This window comes from Bombina bombina, chromosome 1 (assembly GCF_027579735.1).
Source record: "Bombina bombina isolate aBomBom1 chromosome 1, aBomBom1.pri, whole genome shotgun sequence".
Classification (NCBI taxonomy): domain Eukaryota; kingdom Metazoa; phylum Chordata; class Amphibia; order Anura; family Bombinatoridae; genus Bombina; species Bombina bombina.
In genome coordinates, this window is record NC_069499.1 from 415,595,526 (window position 1) to 415,612,835 (window position 17,310).

At 38.5% G+C, this 17,310-nt stretch overlaps 1 protein-coding gene across 3 annotated transcripts in view; it reads left to right on the forward strand.

Annotated features, from left to right (window-relative positions):
* Positions 1–17,310, forward strand: part of TANC1 (tetratricopeptide repeat, ankyrin repeat and coiled-coil containing 1) — a 439,674-nt gene that overhangs the window by 274,211 nt on the left and 148,153 nt on the right. For all 3 annotated transcript variants that reach the window (XM_053698331.1, XM_053698330.1, XM_053698332.1), the window contains 6 exons: positions 1,619–1,752; positions 2,118–2,349; positions 3,471–3,637; positions 12,401–13,008; positions 14,765–14,873; positions 16,142–16,264. In XM_053698331.1, the coding sequence (XP_053554306.1) occupies positions 1,619–1,752; positions 2,118–2,349; positions 3,471–3,637; positions 12,401–13,008; positions 14,765–14,873; positions 16,142–16,264 (1,373 nt within the window). The remainder of the gene's footprint in view (positions 1–1,618; positions 1,753–2,117; positions 2,350–3,470; positions 3,638–12,400; positions 13,009–14,764; positions 14,874–16,141; positions 16,265–17,310) is intronic.

Here is a 17,310-nt window from a genome sequence, read left to right on the forward strand (position 1 = left end):
AAAAAACAGGAATGTAAAGCTTACCAGCTGGTCCATTTTAAGTTCAGCACCATGGATAGCGCTTGCTTACACCAATAAGCAAGCATAACCCAGGTTCTCAACCAAAAATGGGCCAGCTCCTAAGCTAAACATTCCTGCTTTTTAAATAAAGAAAGCAAGAGAACGAAAAATAATTGATAATAGGAGTAAATTAGAAAGTTGCTTAAAATTGCATTCTCTATCTGAATCAGGAAAGAAAAAAAATGGGTTTAGTGTCCCTTTAAGGACAGAAATCAAACTCCTGCACATATAAAACAAATAATGTGTAGAATGTTGCAGTATTGGGGTGCTGGATTCTCCAGTATGCCCTGCAACTTTCCTGGAGAAAGGGGCTAGATACAGATTTCAGAGTTAAACTGCAAGAAAGGTAGGCAAAGAAATAATGAAAGGATATTACAATGTTTATTTTTAGTATGTGTAATACAAGTTTTATGGTAAATTAACTCAGCCATTCACAGGCAAACTGCTGATGTCCACGCAGCAGTAAACATATCACATACATTATCTGAATAGTACAGAGTTTTCTAACTCTGTTCTTAAAGAAATGCTGGTCTCAAACAATCTTGTTTCCATCTAAAAGTTAATATGTCATAATTTATTACAGTGCTGCTTTTTTTAATTAGATTTTCCTATACTGTGTAAGCCAATTTATTATTCTGTAGGAGTTGTCCCTATCAGCCAATGTGCAATAGATACCACAGTATCAGTTTTTCACAAATGTTTGATTAATCCTTAGATGATTTGCTAAAGGACAAATGGTTGAGCTATAAAATGAATATTTGATAGACAATAAGTTCCGTTGCAGTAAAAAGTAAGAGCGACCTGCTCCTTCACATTTTACCAGTGATCCTTCACCTCTTCTCTAGGGAGGCAAATTCCTGCACCATCTTTCTTACAGCTCTGCAGAGTTTTTCTAGCCCTGATGTGGAAGAGTTGATCTATGACTGTTATTATCCCATTTCCCCTTTCTAACTTCCTTAAAGGATTGATATGATGTAGACAGGTTTTGTAGCTAACTTTTTTTTTCTGGTAAGTCATGAGGTACTTTGCTGCAAGTGCCAGGAAATGTCTAGTACTGTAAACAAATAAAAGCTTTTCAGTAAGCTCTGTTTGCCAGCTGAGAAGTCACATATAGCCATTTCTGTCTTTAATTTCAGTAACATAACTGTATCTGTACCATAAATATATTTGAGTCCAGGCATGGTGAGCCTTGGTATTTTTGCCCATGTTTTCACACAAACACAAGTTGTCATGTAGCGATTCTGCCCCTGGGCATGCTCCATACTGCTTGCCACTTTCACTGTGTATTTATTTTAGAAGATAATCACCACTTTGGGCACAAAAGCTTTGGTCACCCCTGTCTTAGATTTGTAGCTACTATGCATTTTGAACCTCCCTGAAATCCAAAGTGTAAAAACGATGTGTTTTTTTACCCTGTCACCAAATATATTCAGTGCCAATGTAGCAGTGCCAGGAGTTTATTTTGTTCTGGATTGAATCCTGCTTCCTCTGGTTATTGATTCCCACTTTTTTTCTTACGTTTTAACCATTTTTTCTTATTGATTCCTTATTGAAATAGGTACTGATTTTAGTCCGGATATCCCTCTCTCTCAAACATCAGCACTCACAAGCACCATGAAAACTACAGGCTCCCATGAGTCCCCTGAGCATCACAAAATGATGGATGATACAGTGAAGCAACTGGCTTCAAAGGTAGCTGTTTTTATTGTTTTTACCCATTCTGTCAGCCAAGGGGTTAAGCCACAGCCTTATAAATATTTTGTATAAATTGTAAGTCAAAAGATTTGATCAATTCTTGGTGCATATATTTGGGCTTGCTTATATTTATTTCTGTTTATGCGTATGTGCTACTTTATGTCATATTGTTGTAAATATTTGTTCAAAATATTTTTTCCTTAAACAGGTCATTATATTTTGTTCATGGTATTCATCTTTTAGCTGGTTTATGGTGTAAAACACATTACCCTGTTTATCCCCAGCTTCCACTGGTGAAAGAATCTAGTAAATTTGTACCAGGACTCGTGACTTGTGCTGACTGTCTGATTATTTCCTTTCAGGTTGTTGCTTATCATTATTGTCAAGCTGACAACACTTACACTTGCCTGGTTCCAGAGTTTGTGCACAGTGTGGCGGCGTTACTATGCCGTTCGCCTCAGCTGACATCCTACAGGGAGCTTTTAATTAGGGAACCTCAACTGCAGAGTATGCTCAGCCTCCGATCCTGCGTCCAAGACCCAATCTCCGCTTTTAGACGAGGTGTCCTGGAGCCATTGATAAGTCTACGGCGAGGTACTGGCACTGGAATCAGGGTTTGCGGGATATATTCCGTCTAAACAAATTATGGGGAAATATATAAAGAAAAAACATGTTTCTAGTATATTATTGTTTTGAACCATATGTAAGAACACTATGCATCAGTTTTAGAAAGCATTAAATCTACAGTGAAATTGATATTAAAAAGTAGCCTGTATAACTTGTTTCATAACTTTTAAGAATCTTAAATATCTAATGTTATTGTATCAGCAGAATTTTCTTTGCTTTTGAGCTTTGTTCATTATGTGTATTATCTCAGCACAACGTCTCATTTCTAGCCTCTAATGAAGGCCAGTCCCTTTCAGTTCTAAAGACTTGTAAATCTTTCCAGTGTTTTTAGGAGTTTCATAACTATTGTAGATATGATGTACACATGCTGTTGGTAGCTGGACTTCATCAATCTAAAATGCCATATGAAAAGAGTATCATACCTTTTAACTCCCCTCCTGTGTGAGTCCACACTCCTTTCTGAAGCTTGGCCAGTTTTTTCTATAGTGCCAGGTTGATTGTCTGCATAGCTACCTGAAGCAGCCGGCCCCCACTTTCATCCGTCAACCTGGCACATGAAGGGAATCACAGTGGGTGTCTAGTTGAATGATGTGAGTGCACATGTGTGACCTGTCTGTTTCAGGAAGCCATGCAGTGAGAGAACACATTCACAATAGAAAAAACTCTTGATGGCGGCCTGTTGATCTGTACTTGAGGGGATTTTAATATGGCAACTATACATGTCCTTTATAGATATAAACTATCTGTAAACCACACACTACTTATAAAAGGTAAAAAAATTAAACAGCTTACTGTTCCTTTAAAAGGAGCATACATTTATGCATTCGCTGGCTAGAGAACTTTAATTTGTGCCAAATAATTTTGAATTGGCACAGCCTGTCGATCCATAGTTCGCTGTAAGCATGCCTGCAGTTGATTGGGTATTTATTCATATATTATATGTTATCATCTTGCAAAATAAATACCCCAAACAGTTCAAACAGGAAATGTCTTAAATTCTGTTCTCCTATAATAATGGTGTGCAATGCACATGTAAACTGACTTACATGACTTCATTCTATAGCTCTTTGTAATATTTTTATCTCTAGACAGAAAAATCCCTGAGGAAGAATTCATTATTTTGGTTGATGGTTTAAATGAGGCTGAATTTCATAAACCGGATTATGGAGATACCATTGCATCTTTTGTCACTAAAATCATTTCCTTGTTCCCTCCCTGGATAAAGCTAATAATGACAGTGCGGGCTAATTTTCAGGTAAACTGTCTATTTTACAGTAAATAACCAAACACACCTATTAACTTGCTTATTTACACCCATTTGCTAGTGGAGAGAAAGGTCAGGACTAGGTTATGTGCTGTACCGGTGCCTGACTCACCAGACCGGCCTGTCTTAACATGTCTGTGAAGCCTGTTTCTGTTAAACTGGAGAGAGATGTTTGCATCAACGCTGATCTTTATTGTTTTAAAACTCATAAAAAGGCTTTTTTATGTTTAGGGATGAAGACAAAGAAACGCTGCTGGGGTTTATCTTGAAGGGACATAAAAAGTCAAAATTAAACTTCATGACTCAGAACATGTTACTTCTATTCTCAAACTTACTTTGTTCTGTCTGTATTCTTTATTGAAAAACATAAATACAAATCCATGGTCTCAACTATGCACTTCTGGTGACTGGTGGCTACATAAATTTGTCTCTTGTCATTGGCTCAACAAATGTGTTCAACTAGGTCCCAGTAGTGCATTCCTGCTTTGGAGTTAACTTTAAAGGGAAACCCTTTTTTTTTTCTTTCATGATTCAGAGCATGTAATTTTAAAGAACTTTACAATTTGATAACTAATATTGTTTTGTTCACTTTGTATTCTTTGTTTATAAGTATACCTAGGTAGATTCAGAAACTGCTGATTGGGAGCTTCACATATATGCATCTTGCCATTGGCTTTCAGCTAACTCCAAGTAATGCATTGCTGCTTCTTAAACAAAGGATACCAAGAGAATGAAGCAATTTAGATAGTAGAAGTAAATTGGGAAGTTATTTAAAATTGTATGATCTATCTAAATCATGAAAAAAGTGGGTTTCATGTCCCTTTAACTATGTTTTTTCAGGGGTTAAACATATATGGAAAGATTACAAGTGAGGGGTAAACCGTTTTGCGCTAATGTAATTGTGTTATTGCGAGCCATTTTCATTGCGCTGATATTTTAAGTAGAGCGAGATCTTGATTGCAATCACCATTTATGCTTTAATCCTTACCACAATTTTAGAGCTGTGGTTAACTGTTTTCCAAAACTAAAAAGTTGCACAAAACACTTAAAAAATACATTACATAGCACACTTACATTCACATTAAGACTGTCTAATAAAAAAATTAAGAAAATATTGCACAAAAAAGCTATAAAGGGCTCAAAGATATGAGATCTTGGTTGTTAGAAAAAAAAAGGCAGGCAAATGGCTTTAACATTGAGACACATACATATACATAGCTAAAGATGCATTTGTATGTAAATATATATATATATATATATATATATATATATATATGTGTGTGTACATATATACTAATTTATTTAAATGTGTATATATGTATTTACAGTCATATATACACACATAAAAACATTAATATATATGTACACATATATAAACATATATTTATAAGTGCATTATAGCCCTTTGCCATTAAGTAGAGGAAAACATGATAAAACATATGTATTTACTATAAATATTTCACATTTGCTAATGCAAATATGTTATGTTGTTTGCGTGATAGGTGTTTTTCTCAACAATTTTTTCTCTCCATTTGGGGAATGCAAAAATGCAATGGAGCTTGCGTGATTTTGGGTGTGTTAGGTTTTTTTCCCACTTTTTTTTCTTTATTGATTTCTATGGGGGAATACATGCATATCAAGTTTTTGACGCTATTCGGGTTACATCTAGCGCAAAATACGATTTTTTTTTAAACTTGTAATACGAACACAACCCGACTAGCACAAAAAGCTTAACTCTAGCAAAAAAAAAAAATAAGAAAAATACTGCACCACTTATAGTCAAGACCATAATGGTCCAACACAATCCTTTAGACAATCTTATCAAATGATTTATCTGCAGAAATCCCCATACACTTAAATGTTTGTATTTTGTAGAAAAATAATTTGATAAACATTTTAAAGGATTGTGATCATATCCCATAGTTAAATACATGCACTGGTGCAATAATAAAATACTCTTACATGTCCTTGTACCTTTATATCCCTTTAACATATTCTCACCTGACTTATTCTACAGACGGGGCTTGAAATTGCCATTAGTCCAGCACTAGAAGACGTATGGGAAATTAGGCTTTTTCGTATATTTAACTTTGAGAGTTACTATATTTCCTCTGACCAGCTATCTGTAGTGATAGTTTTCCATCCCCTGCATAAAGTCCTATTTCTTTCATATTATTTATCAATTTATATGATAAAATATACTAGAAAATGTCCCTTTCAGTCCCAATTAAGAAAATTATATAAATATATATATATATATATATATATATATATATATATTGTGGGAAACCCCAAGCCCTTCTGTTTATAAGATGTAGTAAGATTAGTTTCCATCTTAATATGAGGAGAGTCCACGGCTTCATTCCTTACTTGTGGGAAATACTTAACCTGGCCACCAGGAGGAGGCAAAGACACCCCACCCAAAGGCTTAAATACCTCCCCCACTCCCCTCATCCCCCAGTCATTCTTTGCCTTTCATCACAGGAGGTTGGCAGAGAAGTGCCAGAAGATACAGAGGTTCCTTATGGAGGGTAGTACTCTTCGAAATGGGACAGGAGTTTTAATTAGTCTTGTTAGCCTCTCAGTGAGAGCATTGGCAAATGTTAGAGTCTGGAGATGCAGGGAGAGTCTTTCTGCGAACCCATCCAGGCTCGTGTTAACAGCTCCTAAGCAATCGGTGTTGACAAGTTTCACTGCCTACTTCTATCACTCAAGTCCATGTCAGGAGCGATGCTACAAGACTGTCAAACTTGAGAGGCTGTGTTTCTGTTCCACTGCATAGATTCCGGTAAGATCGCTTAATTTTTTTATACACATTTGATAATACGAGAAGACAGGGTCACACTTTTTTATCTGAATGTAATCGAGGGTTAATGTCTCCGGAAGGGGATTATTTATTAGGAGGGATTAATCACATATTTCTAATATCGTGTTTATGCTGTGACATGTGTGAGATGTGGCTCAGGCAGATGTTGGAACATACAGGTTTTACTTTCACTTTGGAGCACTGCGCAGCCAGTTAGGCTTGGCGCACTTTTAGTGGTGCAGGGGCGGTCCTGCATGGCCCACCATGTGACCGGGTGTGGTCACAGTGATTTTCTTCTTCTTGACTGTGCGGTGTCTGGAGATGAAGTGGTTTCTCTCTTGGGCCTGGGTCATAGAAGGTGGTGAGTGCCCCAGCCATTTGGGGTATACAGATGCAATTTATCTTTGTCTTTAGTCCATTTTATAAGCGCAAGCTATGGAGGACTCTGATACTTTAGAGGGTACTCCCTATTTACCTAAAACTAATGCCTGTCTATATTGTGAGGAGGCCACAGTATACCCACCTGCTCAATTATGTTCCACATGCCTTGATAAAGTAATCTTATCAAAGAAAGCTAATATGTTTAGTACTACTGAGCCTTCTGCCTCTAAGGAGTCTCTGTCCCGTGAGGTGAACATCCTACATTCATCTCCTAATACACATGCAGCTTCCCATAGCACTCCTATTCCTCCATCTGAAGGGGACCTTTTACCGCCAGACTTTACTGAACAGTTAAAGACGGCAGTGTCTGCGGTCTTTAGTGCTTTACCTCGCACTGCTAAGCGCAAGCGAAAGTTTAAATATTGCTATCCTTTCCAGGGGTTATCTACTAGCTTATTGAATTTATCTGATACAAGATTATCCGATGATGAAGACGCCTCTGATACTTCAAAGGATGCTCTTTCTGGATCGGAATCTGCTGCCTCTAGGCCTCCAGCTGTGGAGGATCCAGACTTTAGGTTTAGCATTGAACACTTACGCTTTCTTCTAAAGGAGGTGTTGGCTACTTTAGAGGTTCCAGTGCCTAAATTACCTGAGGAACCTTGCATTCCTAAATTAGTTAAGGTCTACGAGGACAGGCTTGTACCACAGACTTTCCCGGTTCCCGTAAAGATGGCGAACATTATTAAGAGTGAATGGGAAAGACTCGGTTCTTCTTTTTCCCCTTCTTCTTCCTTTAAGAAATTGTTCCCAGTTCCGGTCTCTCAGTTGTAGTTGTGGGGTTCCATCCCTAAGGTAGACGGTGCTATCTTCACGCTTGCTAAACGCACTACTATCCCACTTGAGGATAGTTCGTCGTTTAAAGAGCCCATGGATAAGAAGCTGGAAACTCTATTAAGAAAAATGTTTCAGCATACAGGATATTTGTTCCAACCAGCAGCGGCTGTTGCTGCGGTTGCGGGAGTGTCTACCTACTGGTGTGACTCCTTATCTAAGTTGATCGAGGTGGAGGGTCCCCTCAACACGATCCTGGAAAGAATTAGGGCATTAAGGGTAGCTAATTCTTTTATTTGTGATACAAATATGCAGATTATTCGCCTGAACGCCAAGGCTTCAGGTTTTTCTGTGCTGTGCTGTGCTTTCTTTCCCTCCCATTCAAGGGAAAGATTCTTTTTGGTCCAGGCCTGGACTCTATCATATCCACAGTTACTGGAGGCAAAGGTGCCTTTTTACTGCAGGATAAGAAGAACAAGCCTAAGGGACAAGGTCCTAATTTTAGTTCCTTCAGTTAGGACAAATCCCAATGTCAGCAGCCCTCTGCAAAGCCGGAGCAGTCCAAGGGAACTTGGAAACCTCCTCAGTCCTGGAATAAATCCAAGCAGAATAAGAAGCCCGCCGAGTCAAAATTGTCATGAAGGGGCGGCCCCCGATCCGGCTTTGGATCTGGTAGGGGGCAGACTGTCACTCTTTTCAGAAGCTTGGTTTGGGGACGTGCAAGACACATGGGTACTGGAGGTAATTGCTCAGGGATACAGGATAGGTTTCAAGTCTCATCCTCCCAGGGGCAGATTCCTCTTATCAAACCTATCTTCAAGGCCAGAAAATAGAGAGGCTTTTCTATGGTGTGTGGGTTATCTCTCCGCCCTGGGGGTCATTGTACCGGTACCTCCAGCAGAGAGAGGTCTGGGATACTACTCAAACCTATTTGTGGTCCCAAAGAAGGAGGGTACTTTTCATCCAATTCTGGACCTAAAGTGTTTAAACAAATTCCTGTCTGTCCCCTCGTTCAAGATGGAGACAATAAGGTCCATTCTTCCTTAAGTCCAGGAAGGACAATTTATGTTCACGATAGACCTGAAGGATGCCTACCTTCACATCTCTATACACAAGGAACACTTCAATTTCCTAAGATTTGCGTTCCTGGACCAGCACTTCCCATTCATTGCACTTTCGTTTGGTCTAGCTACTGCTCCAAGAGTTTTTATGAAGGTTCTAGAGTCTCTGCTCGCAATAGCCAGAACCAGAGGCATTGCAGTGGCGCCGTATTTAGACAATATTTTGGTTCAAGCATCGTCCTGTCATCTGGCAGAGGACCATTCAAAAGCTCTTCTTTCTCTTCTTCGATCTCATGGATGCAAGCTAAACTTAGAAAATAGTTCTCTTATTCCCAGTACCAGGGTGGAATTCCTGGGTATGATAATAGATTCCATATCTATGAGGATATTTCTTACAGACCAGAGATGTTACAAGCTAACTACCAATTGTCTTGCCCTCCAGACCTCCTTCAGGCCATCTGTGGCTCGGTGTATGGAGGTAATTGGACTCATGGTGTCCTGCATGGACATCATCCCCTTTGCCAGATTCCATCTCAGACCTCTTCAGCTGTGCATGCTGAGACAGTGGAATGGCAATCATTCAGATCTGTCTCAACAGATTTCTCTGGTCAGCTGGTCGAGAGAATCGCTCTCCTGGGGGCTTTGTCCAGATCACATGTCCCAAGGGATATCCTTCTTGAGACCATCCTGAGAGATTATGACTACGGACGCGAGTCTCTCAGGATGGGGAGCTGTTTGAGGTGCCAGGAAGGCACAGGGCCTGTGGTCTCGAGAGGAATCCCTCCTCCCGTTCAACATCTTGGAACTTCGAGCAATCTTCAATGCTCTGAATTCTTGGCCCCTTCTGGGTTTGACCCAGTTTATCAGATTCCAATCGGACAACATCAGCCATCAGGGGGGAACGAGAAGCTCCCTAGTAATGAGGGAAGTATCTCAGATTCTGGAGTGGGCAGAGGCCCACAGCTGTTCGCTGTCAGTGATCCACATTCCAGGTGTGGACAACTGGGAAGTGGATTTTCTCAGCAGACAATCCTTTCATCCGGGGGAATGGTCTCTTCATCCCGAAGTGTTTGCGGAGATATGCAACAGGTGGGGACGCCGGAGATAGATCTCATGGCATCTCGTCTCAATGCCAAGCTACCAAGATATGGGTCGAGGTCCAGGGATCCTCAGGCGGAGCTAATAGATGCATTAGCAGTGCCTTGGAGGTTCAGTCTAATCTACCTTTTCCCGTCGTTACCACTCCTTCCTCGTGTAGTGGCCCGAATCAAACAGGAGCAGGCGTCAGTGATACTGATTGCTCCATCGTGGCCGCGAAGGATGTGGTTCGCGGATCTAGTGGGGATGTTATCTTTTCCTCCATGGAGGTTACCTTGTCGCAGGGAAGTGTTGGAACAAGGTCCTTTTGTTCATCAAAATCTAGATACTCTGAGGCTGACTGCGTGGAAATTGAACGCTTAGTCCTAGCCAAGAAAGTTTTTTTTTGAGAGAGTTATTGATACTCTCATTCAAGCTCGTAAGCCGGTTACTCGTCGCATCTATAATAAGGTGTGGAGGACCTACTTATTCTGGTGTGAAGAGCGTGGATTTCCCTGGCATAAGCTCAGGGTTTCCAGGATTCTTTCTTTTCTCCAGGATGGTCTGGAGAAGGGCCTTTCGGCTAGCTCTTAAGGGACAGATTTCGGCCCTATCTGTTTTACTACACAAGAGGCTCGCTGAGCTTCCAGATGTTTAGTCTTTTGTTCAGGCTCTGTCTAGAATCAGACCTGTGTTTTGACCTAGCACTCCTGCTTGGAGTTTAAATCTTGTTCTTAAGGTTTTGCAGAAGGCTCCGTTTGAGCCTATGCAGGGCCTTGACAATAACATATTATCGTGGAAGTTTTTCTTTTTACTGGCTATTACCTCGGCATGCAGAGTATCTGAGATGGCTTCCTTGCAATGTGAGCCCCCTTACCTAGTATTCCATGCTGATAAGGCTGTTCTTCATACTGGGTTAGGTTTTCTTCCTAAGGTTGTTTCTAATCGCAACATCAAACAGGAGTTTTTTGTTCCTTCCTTGGGTCCTAGCCCTTCATCTTTGAAGGGCGGTTACTTCATAATTTGGATGGGGTTCGGACCTTGAAGTTCTATCTTTAAGCCACTAAGGAGTTTAGACAGACTTCTTCTTTGTTTGTTGTCTATTTTTTTGCTTAGCTTATGAAACAGCGGGACATAAGCCTCCTCAGAGGATTAAGGCTCATTCTACTAAAGCAGTGGCTTGATCTTGGGTCTTCAAGAATGCGGCATCTATGGAGCAGATTTGTAAGGCTGCTACCTGGTCCTCACATACCTTTTCAAAATTTTACAAGTTTGACGTTTTTGCTTTGGCTGACGCATGTTTTGGGAGAAAGGTTTTGCAGGCTGTGGTGCCCTCGAATAGGGTCCGCCTCTCATTTTACCCTCCTGTTTCATTCAGTGTCCTCTAGAGCTTGGGTATATGTTTCCCACAAGTAAGGAATGAAGTTGTGGACTCTCGTCTTATTAAGATGGAAAACATAAATTATGCTTACCAGATAATTTCCTTTCCATCTGCATGAGGAGAGTCCACGGCCCCCTTCTGTTTTCTCCGTTGGGCGGACCAACATTTTTTGTTCTTCTGGCACCATTTATACCCTGATATTTCTCCTACTGTTCCTTGTTCCCTCGGCAGAATGACTGGGGGATGAGGGGAGTGGGGGAGGTATTTAAAGTCTTTGCCTCCTCCTGATGGCCAGATTCAGTATTTCCCATAAGTAAGGAATGAAGCTGTGGACTCTCCTCATACAGATGGAAAGGAAATTATCTGGTAAGCATAATTTATGTTTTTCTTACATTTTCTAATGAGCAGATTATTATATTATGTGTGCTTGTGATATAAGTGAATTCACAGCAATATTGATATTTCCAGCAGGTTAATTGGTGAGCCAGGTATAGATGTATAGAGATGTTAGCCTAAGCCCTAGAAATTAGCTAATAGCTTTCTAGAACCTATGTCTGACTAGTATATAATGTACAGAATACTAAACCTTTTTGTCAAATTTTTTGGTGTTTGGAATTTGGCAAGTTGTAAATGTTAAAAAAAAGAAAAATAACTTTAGCAATTTGACACCGAGACATTTGTTAATATATTTATAAATATTAGTAGCATATTTTGGCTTAGACTACATAATACTAATCCATTTTTTTCTAGATGTCTTTTGTGTACATAAAATAATTCACAAAAAACATTAGCAAATACAGTTCCCCAAAGATTAGGGATTTGTTCTCGCTGAACGGAGCACACATCTTACAGAAATTTCCATTAGAATAATTGCTTAGCCCAAAACCCAATAATGTGTGCTACAGCTTTTGAGTTTCCTCTACAAGCTGGGTTATTGTTTTACTGCTTCATGTGCCAAAATACCTCTAAGTCATTGTTGATCCTGGCGATTACGTGTCTCTCTCTTGTTTGTCTGCCAGGCAATTTACTGAATGCATTTTTAGGCAATGGAAACCATTATATAATTCTAAAAGCAGTCAGTGGGTAAAACTAAGCTATTTTTTCTCCCCTTACAAAGGGGAGATGTTACAAAGATGAATATTTTATGTAGAAAAATATATATTTCTGCTAAAACTATCAAATGTGTAACAAATGTGCTCTTTTTTAAATTGCAGGAAATAACAAGTTCACTGCCCTTGTCCAAGATTTCCTTAGATGATTTCCCCCAGAACAAAGACATCTACAATGACCTGAGTGCCTATATCCAATACAGATTTAGCACTAGCCAGGAAATCATGAACAATATATCTTTAAATGGGAAAACAGATGCCAGCAACATAAGCAAGCTGAGTGATCACTTGATAATGAGGAGCCAAGGTTCCTATCTTTACCTGAAGTTAACGCTTGATCTTTTTGAAAAAGGCCATTTGGTCATTAAAAGTTCCAGTTACAAAGTTGTGCCAGTGTCTTTATCTGAGCTCTATTTGCTCCAGTGCAACATGAAGTTCATGACTAATTCAGCATTTGAGAAGGCTCTTCCAATTCTGAATTTGGCTCTAGCATCTCTGCATCCCATGACTGATGAGCAAATATTCCAAGCCATTAACGCTGGTAATGTTTATGGAGAGCAAAACTGGAAGGACTTTCAGCAGAGAATGGAGGTTCTCTCTTGTTTTTTAATCAAACGGAGAGACAAGACCCGAATGTTTTGCCACCCCTCCTTTAGAGAATGGCTTGTTTGGAGAGCTGATGGAGAAAGCACACAGTTTTTTTGTGACCCACGGTAAGAGCAAGGAGTGTCATACAGTAAACAATAAGCTACACATAGATCACGAGGAATGTGCTACACGTAAATAACCTTCACTTTAAAAACGTCCATTTCTCATCAACTTTATTCATTTCAGATTTAGCCTTAAAATTAGAAATAAAAAAAATCTCTGCATGTAGATGCCCAATTTCCGGCCATTATTGGAACATCTGAATATTGTAACAAATTTTATTTGCTAGAAGCAAATTTCTGGAGCATCAGAATGATGTTACAACTTCATTTTTGGAGACAACGTTAGCTGTGTATATTGAAAGGCCGAGCTAGAAAACAACAAAAACAACTATCTAGAGATGAGTTTACACTATTTATAGCTCACTGTAGTGCAAAAATATTTTAAAATGCTTAAAATTCCCTAGATATTATGTTTTTTTGTATTATACCCTTGATATTCTTTTTGTAAATCATCGATAAAGTGTTGCTGGGATACAGTTAGCAAACAATCCCAAGTCATTGTTTTTTTCTTTCCGCTTTTTTTATATTTGTGTTTTGAAACTTGCAGTTGCTTAACTTAATAGTCCTTTACTTATTTGTGTTTGATTCATCTGTTCTGTTATGACCATCCTTGTCAGTTAAATGCAAAAGAAGTTGCAGCTTGGTAGCCACCATCTCAAAGAGCAAACTTACACTGTTTTTTCCAGGTTATGCGTCACTTTGTTTTGCATATACAACTCTTGTTAGTTTATATTAGTCACCAAAATGAATGATCTGTATCCAGCTGTCAGATTAGACAGGTTTTTAGGATAATGTGTAACTTGATTTCCTTCTGTAAATCCATCATCTCTACATGTAGGTAGGGCTGAATTTACTTTACACTTTATCCCAGTCATAGGTTACTCATGCAGCCGTATATAATTCCCCAGCAGTGACTGGGATATCAACCTGGAATGTGTTTTCATTACACACCTTTGTCTGCTTAACAAGACATGTAAGTTAAAGGGACAGTGCAATGTAATACCCCCTCTCCTTTTAAAGGGACACTGAACCAAATTTTTTTTATTTCATGGTTCAGATGGAGCATGTAATTTTAAGCAACTTTCTAATTTACTCCTATTATCAAATTTTATTCATTCTCTTGGTATCTTTATTTGAAAAGCTAGAATGTAAGTTTAGATGCCGGACCATTTTTGGTGAACAACCTGGGTTATTCTTGCTCATTGGTGGATAAATTCAACCACCAATAAACAAGTGCTGTTCAGGGTCTAAACCAAAAAATTAGCTTAGGAGTAAATTAGAAATGCTCTATCTGAATCACGAAAATTTGGGTTCAGTGTCCCTTTAAGTTCTCAATTATCCATTTTACTTGCTGGAGCGTATTACATTGTTTACAAATAGCTCCTTTACTTTTTTGGCATTTTAAATAGCTGTTTTTTCCCTGTGGCATCCCTTCCTATACTATAAATGGACAGGAGAAGAAATGACACTCCCAGTGGGAGGTAGGAGATATACATAGTAAAATGACCATTTTTAATTATTCTGTCTTAGTTTTGGGCTTTGATATACAGACAGAGATAAGATAAGGAAGCATGTATGTGTATAGAAAGTGATGAAATAAGGTAATTTGATGTGCCTGCAAGCTCATTCCATTTGAATGGGCTGTGATAACGTCAAAGATCAGCATGTTATATTAAAAACCACAATAATGAAATTTTGATATTTGCTTATGTTTTTTTGGGGAATATCAACTTTTTTTTCTCTTTTTGCTTACATTAAGAAGCGGACATGCCCTTCTTGCATTCATGTTTTCGCGTCAAGAAGGAAAGTTAAACCGCCAACAAACTATGGAACTAGGACATCATATTCTTAAAGCTCACATTTTTAAGGTAGTATTTCTATGTTCTGAAAAAAATGTCATATCTAATATATAAATATAATTTATATGTAAACTTAATACCATAATTCATTGAACACAGACAGGAATAATCTGAATAAACTGAATTTTAATCATGATAAAGAATGAAAACGTTAGTATCTCTTTTGGTTTTGGGGTTTTATATTTTTATTTTATTTTTTACTTTTAAAGTTTTTCTGGGATATTTTATTTTTCGTTCTTGAAGTTCTTTCTTGTTGTGTTTTTTGTGTGTGACAAAACTCTTTCCGTAGTGCAATAAGTACTATTCTTACACTTTACTGCTACCAGGCTGTGGAGAATGTGCATTGTTTAAAGGGATACAGCATTCAAAAGAGTTATTTTGTGATTCAGATAGAACATACCATTTTATAAAAAGTCTCCAATTTACTTCTGTTATCAACTTTTCTTTGTTCCCATGGTATTCTGTATTAAAGAAATACCTAGGTAGGCATCTGGAGCCCTACATGACAGGAAGTAGTGCTGCCATCTAGTGCTCTTGCAAATGAATAACATTCTTGCAAAACTGCTGCCATAGAGCGCTCCAGAAATGGGCCGGCTCCTAAGCTTTCGTCTCTGCTTTTCAACAAAATATACCAAGAGAGCAAAGAAAAAATTATAATAGAAGTAAATTAGAAAGTTGTTTAAAATCCCATGCTCTAGCTGCATCACGAAAGAAGATTTTTGGGTTTTATATCCCTTTAATGGCGCAGTTGATGGAGACTGTCTGTTTTATATTATGGCTTCTAAACATTCTTCTCCTTCCACAAAAGTTTGCAACAACAGATTCTTTCGCTGTGACCAATCCCCAATGAAAGAGGGGGAGAAAATGACTTTTTGCAGAAATAGTAAAGGGGCAGTATACACCAATTTTCATATAACTGCATGTAATAGACAGAGATACAGAGAGTTGACTGCCTCTTTAACCATCTTCAGACTATTTTCTTATTACACTGTATTGTGGTACATTGCTGAAACACAGAGCGCAACACTGTCACACACCTGATTTATGTTTTAAGAAATAGCAGTCATATTACACTTAGCTCTCATTATCTATCTGTCAGTTTGAATTAAATTCTTCATATTTTAATTTGCAAGTGTTGAATAAGTTGTATTTTTTTTTAAATTTACCTACGATTTAGGAATATTTTTTATGGCAATGCTACAAATACCTTATATATAAAATATTTATTAAATGTAATTTGTTTTACTTGCCTTTTTTAATGTGTTTGTTATTTTTAGGGGTTAAGTAAGAAGAATGGTGTTTCTTCTAGTACCTTGCAGGCCCTGTGGATTGGGTATAGCACGGATGGATTATCTGCTGCCCTCTCTTCCTTGAGGAACTTGTATACACCAAATGTTAAGGTATTGACTGAATTAAAAGTAATTTGTTGGGTGTGCATATTTTTTTTCTAAAAGACCCTTTTCAAATATGTTCTCAGTGAATTTCTGCTCCAGTTGGTCTATTTTCTTGGATTGTGGTCAAATAGAGAATAAAGGTTAGGAGACTGGGAGCCAGCAGACAATATCTCTGTACACCAGAGAGACCTCACATTAGCAGAGTGTATAACCCGTAGGAATTCATAGACCATGGCTGAGTCTTTTATGTAGAGACCAAAAAGGAAGTAACAGAATTTCTACTGTTCTGTACAATCTCATCTGAATACTATTTGACTGACCCTATCAGAATGACTGATATACATAATACAGCACATGAAGCAACATATTCTGCAGATAACATAACATAAAATAACTTCACAGTTCCTCTTTTCCTTGTCTGTTTTACCCATATTTAAAAATGTAGTTTTTCAACTTTATACTTATATAAAACCTTTGATAGGGATGGTGCACTTATTGTTAATTTTACCCTAAACAGATACATGTGCCACTTCACCTTATAACTGTTTCTTTTAAGTTAGCAGCTAGTTAAGGTTATTACAGCAAAAGGTTCGCCATAATCTGAGCTGAAATGTAAGGATAGGGTGGAAGGATAAAATTAGTGGGGCATATGCCGTATATGATAGGGACGATTAAATATATATAATAAATGAGAGATGAAATTTAGAGGGGATATATAGTGCCAACGCAACAATTAAATATAAAGGGTGGGCTGAAGGGGCAGGACAAAAACAGGGATTGCAACAGCAGGAGGACAACTTTGCTATCCACTGGCCAACTGGTGGTCTGTGTTGCCTGTTTGTGGTCTAGTACTTGATTACCTCTTCACTTTTTACTGTGCGATGCACCTGCATGCCTTTTCATTTAACTGCCTTGCTGCCATACAGGAACAGCTGCCAGGCTCACCACTCTTACCTGACACACTCCTTTAAGTCTCACTTGGGCATGTAGTTAATAAAATGGAGGCTTTGTAATCGATTCAGCTTTTTTTTATATGGGCCTATAGTTGGCAT